The sequence below is a fragment of the Protopterus annectens genome, chromosome 8.part0, assembly GCF_019279795.1.
Source record: "Protopterus annectens isolate FY-2018-M chromosome 8.part0, PAN1.0, whole genome shotgun sequence".
In the NCBI taxonomy this organism is placed as follows: Eukaryota; Metazoa; Chordata; order Ceratodontiformes; family Protopteridae; genus Protopterus; species Protopterus annectens.
In genome coordinates, this window is record NC_056741.1 from 1,808,290,888 (window position 1) to 1,808,303,219 (window position 12,332).

Here is a 12,332-nt window from a genome sequence, read left to right on the forward strand (position 1 = left end):
GGCACATAGACTCCACCGAGTCTTTAACTGAAGACACGGACTTGGAGGAAGGGGAAGGCTCCCCAAGATCACCCCCCGAGGATGTCTCCTTTGGTGACATCATAGAAATGCTTCGTATAAGAGGTGGGTGGTCTGCCCCAAAGTCTTCCTTGGATGAGTCTGTGTTCTTTGAGGCATTTGAAGTGGGCCCGTCTACCTCTTGGGTGTCCCCTCCTGCCGACCTCCTGGTGGACCTTATTACCACCAGGGCATGGAAGGAACTGGACACTGTGGAGCCAATCCCCAAAAGGCCAGACAGGATTCTTAGCCCCCCCTGCTGACCATGCCCACTGGAGTAAGGGACCCCCAGTAGATGCCATGTTGACGGCAGCAGCCACTAAGAGGGAACTCGCCCAGGAGAGTCCTTCAGTTCATCCTCCGAGCAAGGAGTCTCGGATGATAGACCACTTGGGGAAGCGAATGTTTAGTTCAGCGACCTTCTCAGTGAGGGCGCTCAACTATCTGGCACATGTTATTAGGATGCAGCGCGATCTCATCAAAGAATACGCTGCATCCCCCCCAGAGTCCATGTCGGAGGAGGACAAGCTTTTGCACTCCACCCGTATGGCCACTCTTCGGTCCGTGACCAATACCTCTATGCGGTTGCTTTCCCATGCTACTGAGGGAGCCGCTAGAGCTGCAGGAGTAGGCCTAGTCACGAGACTCCAGGCCTGGCTCCGCCATTGCGATTTCACAGAGCCCTTCAAGGCGTCTTTTGCGAACGCCCCCTTTGATGGTTCTGCCCTTTTTGGCAAGACGGTTCGTGACACCTTGGTCCAGAGCGAGAAGGACGGGAAGACGCTGTCTGCCGTCGGAGTCCGCTTCTCTGTGCCCCAGAGGTCCTACTCTAGGAACCAAAAGGGCCAAAAGAAGATGTGGTTCCGGAAGTCGCAGCAATCCCAACCCGCTCCGGACAACCAGTCCTTCCGTGGCAGAGGAGGACAGGGCGGACACCGCCCCAGGGGCAGAGGGACTCCCAGGAATTTCGGGTCCAGAGAACCTTTCTCTGAACGACCCGCGCAGCAACCCTGAGGGGTTGCCCGACTGCTCCACTCTGGAGGGACGTGTTTCGGAGCACCTAGCGGCATGGGAGTCCATAACATCAGACCGCTGGGTCCTCCGCATTATATCCAGCGGATACAAAATCTCTTTTCTTCACGTCCCAAAGCCAAAATCCCTCCCCGACGTTCCACCCGATCAGAGGGAGGCCGCTTCAGCAGAAATTGGCTATCTGCTGAGGAAAAGAGCCATCCAGCCCATCCCCCCAGACCAGATCGGATCAGGGTTCTACTCCAGGTTCTTTTTAGTGCCAAAAAAGACGTGGAACCTAAGATCCATTTTAGACCTGTCCCCTATTAAACCTGGCAGTTCCCAAGGAGAAGTTCCGGATGGTCACTTTACAATCTATCCTCCCCCTTCTGGGAGAGAATCACTGGATGTGCTCTATAGACCTCAAGGATGCGTACTACCACATACTAATGGACAGACGGTCCAGGAGGTTTCTTCGCTTCCGGCTGGGAGCCAGTCACTACCAGTTCAGGGTCCTACCCTTTGGTCTCAACACAGCCGCCAGGGTGTTCACCAAAGTATTAGCAGTGGTTGCGGCCCACCTGAGGCTTCAGGGGGTGCAGGTCTTTCCGTACCTGGACGACTGGCTTCTCACCGCCCCAACAAGGCATCTACTATCCTTGGCAAGAGACTCCTTTCTTCATCTAGCTCCCTGGCTAGGCATCACGATAAACGTGGGAAAGTCCAACCTGGCCCCTACTCAGTTGATAGAATTTATAGGTGCCAGGTTAGACACGAGGAATTTAAGAGCCTTCCTCACAACCAACAGAATTCGGAATCTATGACTCCAGGTACGGGCCATCCTCCACTCCAACTCAGTTCCGGCGGAATTGGTCCTGAGGGCACTAGGGTCCATGGCGGCAGCGATTTCTCTTCTCCCACTCACGATAAACGTGGGAAAGTCCAACCTGGCCCCTACTCAGTTGATAGAATTTATAGGTGCCAGGTTAGACACGAGGAATTTAAGAGCCTTCCTCACAACCAACAGAATTCAGAATCTATGACTCCAGGTGCGGGCCATCCTCCACTCCAACTCAGTTCCGGCGGAATTGGTCCTGAGGGCACTAGGGTCCATGGTGGCAGCGATTTCTCTTCTCCCACTCACCCGCTTGAACATGCGGTTACTTCAGTGGACGCTTCAAGTACAATGGTCTTATCTTTCTCTCCCTCTGTATCACCCCATTGCAATCAGCAAAGCTTGCAAGCGGTCTCTCTTGTGGTGGCTCCATTCCGAGGATCTCCAAGGAGGCTGCCCCTTTTGTGCATCTCCCCCTCTTGCCACAGTGACCACGGATGCATCTTGCCTCGGGTGGGGGGGGCATTTTGCGGGACGGACGGTCCAAGGCACGTGGAACGACTCAGAGACCTCCCTGCATATCAATGTTCTGGAGATGAGGGCCGTCCTCTTGGCGTTGCAAGCACTTCAAGCCTTTCTTCCCCTGGGAACAATTGCGATTCAGTCAGACAACAAGTCGGTGGTCTGGTACACCAACAAACAGGGGGGAACCAGGTCTTACCCTTTATGTCAGGAAGCCATGAGAGTGTGGGAATGGGCGATCTCCACCAACCGCTTTCTCATCGCAACGCATATTCCGGGTCGGTCCAACATCCTTGCGGACAAGCTCAGTCGCACCATTCTCTCCCCGTACGAGTGGTCTCTCAATGCTCAAGTAGCGAAACGTATCTTTGCACGGTGGGGAACTCCTTGTTGCGATCTCTTTGCTTCTCCCTTAAACACCAAGTGCGACAGTTTATTTGCTCTAATCCCTCCTCCAGGGGATTCCCCGAGAGACACTCTGGTGCATGCTTGGCCTCTCGGTCTTCTTTACGCATACCCCCCTCTGCCTCTGATGCTCCAGGTTCTTCAGAAAGCCTCTCGGTTGGGGTGCAGAATGATCCTCATAGCCCCGTTCTGGCCTCAACAGATCTGGTTCCCTTACCTAAGGTCTCACTCAGTGAATCCACCTTGGATTCTAGATCCCATTCCGGATCTGATATCACACCCATCGAACCTACCATCTCCGAACCTGGACAACCTGAAGTTGACTGCTTGGCTGCCCCAGTTCCACTCCTAATCAGGACTCCCGGTATTTCGTCTCCCATTAAGGCCATTCTGGTAGCGGCGCATAAACCCTCTACCAGAAAAACTTACCGCAGTAAATGGAAGCGATTCTCCATTTGGGCGGAGCAGCAAGGTCTAGATCCCTTCACGGTTCCTCTTCCCTTGGTTCTAGACTTCCTTACCACTCTTTTTAATGATGGCGTCAGTAGTTCCATGTTCAAAGTTCAGCTAGCTGCCATTTCGCATTATCATGTTGGTCATGACTCTCAGCCTCTTATGTCTGCCAAATTATGTAAAATCTTCCTAAAAGGCACCTTTCTGCTTAGACCCCCTGTCAAGCAGGCGGTACCACCGTGGGATCTTTCCTTGGTTCTTTAGGCCTTGACCGCTCCCCCCTTCGAGCCTGCGGCCACAGTAGATCTAAAATTCTTATCTCTTAAGACTGCATTTTTAGTAGCCATTACTTCAGCCAAAAGAGTTTCGGAACTTCAAGCCCTGTCCATGAAGCCGCCTTACTTGATCTTCCATCCGGACCGTGTGTACCTCAGGATCAATCCCTCTTTTCTTCCTAAGGTAGCTTCGGAAGCAAACATTAATCAGCCCATCAACCTCCCTGTTTTCTTTCCTAAATATCAGAACAAAGGCGAGTACAAGCTGCATTCATTGGATGTTCACAGGCAGCTTTGTTTTTATCTTAACAGGACAGCTGGTCACAGGCAATCCGACCAATTGTTCATTTCCTTTGCCAAATTCAATCTGGGTAAACCAATTTCCAAAGTCTCCTTGTCACGCTGGATTTCCCAGTGTATTCTATTAGCTTACCAAGCTTCCGGGAGGTACGCACCTGACGGAGTCCATGCTCATTCAACCCGGTCTGTTTCTACCTCAGCAGCCTTTAAGGCTAGGATTCCTCTGGATGACATTTGTTCAGCAGCCACTTGGGCTTCATCTCATACCTTTATTTCTCATTACAAGCTGGATATCACGTCTAGAGGTAGAGCATCCTTTGGCTCCGCAGTGCTCCGGAATATCCTTCCATGACAGCCACCCAAGATTCAGGTAGCTGGGGACTCTGTCCCACAGGTTGCTGACAAATGAATCTCCTACTTCAGATTTAGAAGTTATGTACTTACTATAACGTTCCATCTGAGTAGGTGGATTCATTTGTCTGCAACCATCCCGCCCTCCTATCCCCCTGGCCTTGTCGGTTTCCTGTGCATAGAATGTGTTACCCTTTGATTAGGGTATTTGATACAGGGCAAACTCGATCTGAGGTCATGTAGGGAGAGCAGGGCATTATGGGTGAGGGGAGGAGCTAGGAGCTCAGATCCATAGCTGGATAAACCATGCCGGTTCGGATCCGGTATCAGATCCATAACCCATAGGTTGCAGACAAATGAATCCACCTACTCAGATGGAACGTTATGGTAAGTACATAACTTCTAATTCTCCTAGGGTTGGGGGGGGTGGACCCTGTATTGCCTTGTTATCTATCCAAATGTTCCCATTTAGTGTTGGTTTTAGTTAGTTCCTGTATGCTGAGCAACTCTGTGTTGAGTTATCTATGATCATCTGGCTCCATAATGCCCTAACAGGAAGTCATTGATCTCAAGCAATCCACAATATACAGATACTGAAACCATCGTGATGCACAATATTGACAGTGGTCAGGGAGGATCAAACCCTCTTCACTCCTTGTTAAATATACTGCTCACACAACTATGCAGAAAGAAAACACACTTTAAAAAGGTGAACATACTTACACGTATTGACTGTGATCTTGATGAATGGTAAGCACAATTAGGGAAAAGGCTACACTGGAATTAGGAAGAGAGATTTAATGAATGACTAAAGAAAAATCAGCCACTTGTATGGAAATCTTATGTTTCTGGTTTATGAATCACATCTTTGTATAAAGCTATACACTTTTTCTGTTTATTTATTTACTGCATCTTACATAGCAGGTTAGCAGTAGATTTTGTGTACCACAAGCATACTTCACTTTAAGAGATACAGGACTAAAGAACCACAGAGGCCAAAGACCAGTATGAAATATATAAGGGAATCCTGAGTTCCCGGTCTGTACTTTACATGGCATCAGACCGGTGCTGGCTTCTTGCAGTGAAGATGGTTACTACTTTGGAGAGGAGTGTAAATCCTAATGTTATGATTTAGGATTACCATGACCTCTCCTTAAGATCTCCTCTTATGGAATGTACTTTGCTTTATTTACCTCACAAGTATGCCATGTTTCTAAATATTTCCATATCTTACTAATTTCTTGCTGGAAAAATAGACAGTGACTACCAAATGGATTTTTCCAAGTCAAGAGCCGTGTTGACAGGATTAAGGTGCAAGATTAATAGCCAGAAATTTAAACACTGTTTCACTAATCTGATATTGTTTAAGTTAATAGAACAGACGCATCCCTGATTTAGAAAAGAAGGTAATGGGTAATTAATTATTGACATGAAGAAATTCTTCTGTATATATAAAAAAAATGTTAAGTTTTTTTCTGCTCAGAGAAGTGTTGGTTCAAGTACAATCCTAAAGCATGGCACCTGTTTGTAAGTTGTATGGGCTTCAGCCATACCTCTCAACTGTACAGATTTTTGCCTCACATTGTTGTTCTGTTTCTCATAAAATTGTGGTCTTCTGGCAAATCCTTGGGACTCAAATCAGAAAATAATGACAGACATTTGTGTTTCAGACTTCATGTCTGTTGAAAAATACATATTAATTAAAACATGTTATTCTATCAATTTTCTAAGTTTTAAGAGCAATATTTAAAAATTGTCCCTATTTGTTAGCCTTTGTCCCCTGTTTATGGCTTTGCCCAGATTTCTTGTTCTAAGAGGTTGAGAGATATGGCTTCAGCTGCCTTTCTGTTTAAATAACACTACTGGTCAGTAAGCCAGCGGGTGACTAGAGGACAAAAGTGATGAATAAAGGCTCTTAATCACTATATTGTGTAATGCACTGCAAATTAAATTCACTAACAACATGTTGTTCATCCACCTTCAATTCACTTGGCATCAGGAATCTCGCTATGTCTTTATTATTCTGAGCTGTATGATATTTTATTTTGCACTCTGGGAAATGTATTGTTATTATAATTTTCTTCCATAGAAGTCCATAAATGTTACACCTCGGTATTATAATTCAAAAATATTTTTATTAGTCTTTCACAGTCTTCTAAAGAAACAAAAAATAAGTTATCACCCTAGATATGACACTATAATTTTGTGCACCATAGATGTTTTTAGTAGGATTCTTTTACTCTCTGTGAAAATCGAAGATGATAGCTCTGCAGAGTCAAACTGTCCAGTAATCTTTGTTTTTCCTGACAGAAAAGACACAAAAACATTATTTCTGAGAAACAGCATGTTGCTTCCAGTAGCATGGCGTATCACTGGACTGGAGAACCTAGGAGATGATTTCATGGTATCACAAGATCAGGGCATCATCCTACCAAAGTCAGAATTCTCACTTCATCTGCACTTCAGAGCCATGAAGGCCGTCAATGCAAAGAAAGTTATTCGGCTGGAGGTAAGGTGCAAAAGCAGAGTTCTTATCCATCAAGACTGGTGGTATTGATTAATGAATGGTAATAATACATCTAGTATTACTGCTTGCCAAGCATAAGCTTAGGACACTGGATGTAGATGTAGAAAGATTAGAGCACCTTCAAGCATTCAAGAACTGAGCTCCACCTCCTTTTTCGTCTTTCTGATGTGCATCATCATTTATGCATATTTATTTTATTCTGTTTTGTTTGTTAATCAAGGTAGAAAATTGAAACAGTGGATTTATTTTCCTGTTTGGCCTGGGGATGGAAAAATCCACATAAAAGTAAACCGCTTAATTACATATTGTACATTAATATGCAGAGACAGCTAATAGATGTAGCCCAAATACAAAGTCAGTTATCACAATAATTGTGCAATTGTACAACCAGAAGCTAATCTTCTAGTAGTAAGCAGTATGGTATGTGATGCAGGCAATATGTTGCTATAGGGTAAGCAAGTACAGATTCAGCTCCGACAGTGAGGCTGGTATTCATAGTCTCGGCTTTCACATTTTTGTAGCAGTAGTCTGCAAAGAATGGAGCTATGTGGATATGCAAATCCTGAACTTTAAGTATGAATACAGAATTGCAAAGTGCGTGTTATAAACATAACATGCTTAATGCATAAACGATAGGGGACAGCTAATACTTTGATAAGGGGTCTTAGATGTTTGAGTACATAAATCTCTAATAAGGTCATTGGCATACCAAGCATGCAAATAGCCCAGAAATTAAGCCAGTAAGCATCAATTTTTCAGGAGAATATGGAGATGTGAGAGGAGATTGCTTGGGTAAATGTTACATCTTGATGATTCTGCATACTTGAGCATACTCTAGAAGGGATTGCTTGGGGAAATGTTTCATTTTGGTGATTGTGCATACTTGGACATACTCCAGAAGGGGTTGCTGGTGGAAATAATTAATTTGTGTGTTAGGGAAGTTCTTGTGTAAACTTGCACAAACCACTGAAGGGGTTGGCTAGGGACATGATTACAGATTGCAACTACAGTATCAAAGGTGAAGCATCACTTGTAACAAAGGATGAGCATATTGTGTGGATGTTGGACTATAAATTACAAAACCACTTCATTAGCATACGCCACTTTACAACATTTCTCATTGCATCTCATTATTTTTAAGGCCTTTCACATTAACATAAATGGCCTGTATGAATCTTGCCTTTGCTGTGCTCATTTGTAAGCGTCATGGATACCTCTATCACATTTGCACAAGCGACTATGAATAAGTATATTCTATAAATATAGTGACTAAGTATATAGTGGCATTTGCAATATCATTTCAGCTCTTAAGCTGGATAATGTTTACAGTGTTGAAAGGAAAAAGAGGAGGGATACTCTTCTCCTTGATACTTTGGAAAACAATGCAAAAAAAATCTTTCTGGATGAGAAAATGTCTACCCCTTCCTTTCACTGTTCTTAATTCATAGACTATTTTCTCTTATTGTCTGAGAAAGGACACTATTCTGCTATCACATTTCCCTTGTATTGACTCCTAGGCCCCCTGCCATCCCCAGAAGTCAGGGATATACCAGTAATTTATTACACTGAATGATTCAGAAGTGAATTTGTACAACACAGCAGAGATGGGGTATAAATGACCATAGACCTGTATATATTATATCCACTAGCCAAATTCTGAATAACTTGTTACTTTATATTCAGTCTTAATATTTAAATGAAACAGGCTATCAGTGAGAATTCCCTAAATTACAACTATCAAAAACAGATTGCACTTTAATATCTAGCACTGATATACAAACCAATAACATTATAACTCTTTTATGCCATAAAACTGCACATCCTAGGCTAACCTTACAGTCTTTTGAAGTATGCTGGCTAAAAAGTCCCATGACCTTAACCCCAGGCCTTTTCCCCTCTTGGTGAGGACCAGACATATGTTGATTACTGGATTACTGGCGTAATAGCCTAAGCTATATGAGTTATATCCTGCCAAAGGTATGACAACAGGCCAGCATCCAAAGCTTTAGAACACCTTCTTTGTGCCCTAAGTGCTTATATGGCTCAAGATGATCCATTTAAAGTCAGTGGTTAGGATGTCAAACCTTCAGAATTTTCTTGCTGTTGAAGTGTGCTTTTCCCTGCAGTCTTCAAGAGTTCAGTGGTCTACCAAGACTAGGCAAATAAGTACCTTTCTGGGGAAACACTTTTACTTTCCGTAATTCTCTGAGGAAAAGTTTACTTTTTCTGTAGAAAATTTTATTTTTAAGGTATGAACTGTTTTTTTTTTTTTTTTAAGTGGTTGCCAATGAAAAAATGTATTTCACAAAAGTAAATTTTTATTATAGAATGACTGGCCATTAATATTCCAAAACGAGCATGCTGATTGGTAAGCCCAATCAGCATGCCCATTGTAAATCCTAGCATATACCAATGGAAAAAGGTCTGGTCGATCTTCAACTTTTTTCACTTGCTATATGCTGTAACTTTTATTTATTTATTTATTTTTTTAACAAAAAAAAAAAATCTGAAATTTGGACTCATGGCATACCAGAAAGACAGAATGGAGAAAATACTAGGAAAATTAGCTATCTTATTCAAAACTAAAGACACGTACCTGCTTTTTTTTTTCTTTTATTTCCTCCATTCTGTCTCTCTCCTGCCCCTAAACTGTCTGAAACATTTTTTTATTTAAAAAAAAGAAAAAATCAGCAATGGAGACCTTCTTTTCTCAGTTGCTTCCTTTGCACAGCACTGATGTACTGTGTAAGTGTGGGCACATAAGTCCCATACGCATGCACAGTACATCAGACAAAGCCCCATACCGAAAAAAGGTAGAAGGGCACCACGGAGGTATTATACAAAGACATTATTTAAAAAAAGTAAGTTTTTTTCCCTTAAATAATGTCATTGTAAAATAGCAATAACCGATTCCGTGGTATGGTATATTGAAGATTTACACATGGTTGGCTTTATTTAATCTCTTGGGCTTCGCCCTCTTTATTAAACCACACCAAATGTGGATAAATATTCAATATATCACACCATCATTGTTGGTTGTTGCTTAAATACAGTGTACCTTTTTGGGGAATTATTTTTAAACCATTTTGTGTGTAAAATCTTAATATATTTAATTTTAATTATACAATGACTGGCCATTAATATTCAAAAATGAGCATGCTGATTGATCAGCTCAACCAGAGTGCCTATTGTATATCAGAGAATCTACTAACGGAAAAAGGTCTGGACACCCGGACTTTTTTTCCATTAGTATATCTCATCGTTTTTTTTTACTTTTCTTTCTTTTTTTTAACAAAAAGAGAAAACAGAAGACCTCAAATGAACAAGAGAGAGAGTGCAAGCAAAAATAAGAGGATAATCAGGTACATTCTGCAAAACTAAAGAAACTTACTTGATTATCCTTTTATTTTGTCTGTCCCGGCACTTCCGAATGTTAAAAGTCTCCTGGTTTCTTTTTTTCTTTTCAAAAGAAAAAAAATTTAAAAAAAGCAACGGAGATCTTCCTTTCTCCATCGCTACCTTTACACAGCACTGATGTACTGCAAAAGCGTGGGAACACAAGTTCCATATGTATGCACAATACATCAGAAAAAGCCCCAGGATACCGGAAAAATGTGGAAGGACACCATGGAGGCATTATACAAAGACATTATTTAAGAAAAGTAAGTTTTTTTTTTTCTTAAATAATGTCATTATATAATAGCAATAGCTGACTCTGTGGTGTGGTATATTGAAATTTACCCATGGTTGGCTTTATTTAATCACTCAGGCTTCACTGTCATGATTAAACCACGCCAACCGTGGGTAAATCTTTAATATACCACACTGACGTTGTCAGTTATTGCTTAAATAAAGTGTACCTGTTTTGGGGAAATTATTTTTAAACAATTTTGTATGTAAAATTTTAATATATTTAATTTTAATTATACAATGACTGGCTATTAATATTCAAAAATGACCATGCTGATTAGTCAGTCCAACCAGCATGCCCGTTGTAAATCCAAGAATATATCAACAGAAAAAGGTCCAGTCACCCTGAATGTTTTCCATTAGTATAGCTCATAATTTGTTAACTTTTCTTTCTTTTTTTTAACAAAAAGAGAAAACAGAAGACCTCAAATGAATGAGGGAGATGGCGCAGACAAAAATAAGAGGATAATCCGGTACATTCTGCAAAACTAAAGAAACTTACCTGATTAAGCTTTTATTTTGTCTGTCCCGACACTCGGAAATGTTAAAAGTCTCCCTGTTTCTTTATCTTCCTTTCTCCATTGCTACCTTTACACAGCACTGATGAACTGTGTAAGCATGGGAACACAAGTCCCATACACATGTGCAATACATCAGAAAAGACCCCAGGATACCGGAAAAATGCAGAAAAGCACCACGGAGGCATTATACAGAGACATTATTTAAGTAAAGTGAGTATTTTTTCTTAAATAATGTCATTGTATAGTAACAATAACCAACTCCATGGTGAGGTATATTGAAATTTACCCACAGTTGGCATTATTTAATCATTTGGGCTTCGCCAACCATGGGTAAATCTTCAATATATCACACCGACCTTGTCAGTTATTGCTTAAATATACACTATTGTTTGCTTATATCCAGCTTTATTCAAATTTCTCTTATTGTCTCAACACTACAATAGTGGATATTTAGGATTTGTGTTTTTTTTTCTTTTCGGTCGAACATAAAAACAGCATCTTTCTTATGATGCTATATACAAGTAAGACTTTTAAATAGCATTGTTCATTGTGATATTTGAAATACAAATGTAGTTTTCCTTGTTTTCAATTTGAGCCATCTTTACAATTAATATTTCTTCGTTCCACATGTAGGCATTTCTAGGTGAGTCTCTAATATTAAGGACTATCAGGCTGTGGAGTATTTATTCTTTCCTACTCTTTCTCAGGGATGGCTCCTAACACTGACCACTATTCTGTGTTTACATCTTTTCCTTCTGTGGCTACCTGTGTAGTGACCAGACCCAGATCAAGGTCAAATGGGACTGTAGGCAGGGTAATGTACCAGCTCCCCCTTAGCCATTCTGATGTCTCATTGCTTACCTCTTTCTCCCCACTTATTATCATCACTGTTCAAATGTGTCAGTATGCATACTATTTTCTTCTTTACTTTTACAATTACAGTGCGTTAATTTAAAATTTTATTTCAAATTTTATTAACACAAACCCTCTTGACCATTTCATAGCATTATAGGTGATTATTAGGCTAACAACCCAAAGGAGCCTTTTTCAGCCTTGTCTTGCTTCACAAGGTGAGAGTTAAATCTTGTAACTTATGTCTGTAAGGTAAACACCTTAACTATTACGCCAACCCTCAACCCCAAAACACCATTCACTCCATAGTTTTCAACTTCTTAGCACAGAAAATTTGACAAAGACGCAAAAATGGGCAAATTATAAATATTGCTTTTATAAACTCAGGAAGTTGTTAGAATAAAAGGTCTTGTCTTACCATGCATTTTCTCAAGGATATGAAGGCTAAAACTGAAATGCATGCCATTATTTAGGGAATTCACTCCTCACCGATTTGCCACAAAAATCTAGGAAACTGCAAATTTTATGAAAAA

At 41.6% G+C, this 12,332-nt stretch overlaps 1 protein-coding gene across 1 annotated transcript in view; it reads left to right on the top strand.

The window, feature by feature from the left end:
• HYDIN (HYDIN axonemal central pair apparatus protein) overlaps positions 1 to 12,332 on the top strand; it is a 6,673,197-nt gene that overhangs the window by 4,369,998 nt on the left and 2,290,867 nt on the right. Inside the window, exon 52 of the mRNA XM_044079523.1 lies at positions 6,520 to 6,718. Coding sequence (XP_043935458.1) covers positions 6,520 to 6,718 — 199 coding nt within the window. The remainder of the gene's footprint in view (positions 1 to 6,519; positions 6,719 to 12,332) is intronic.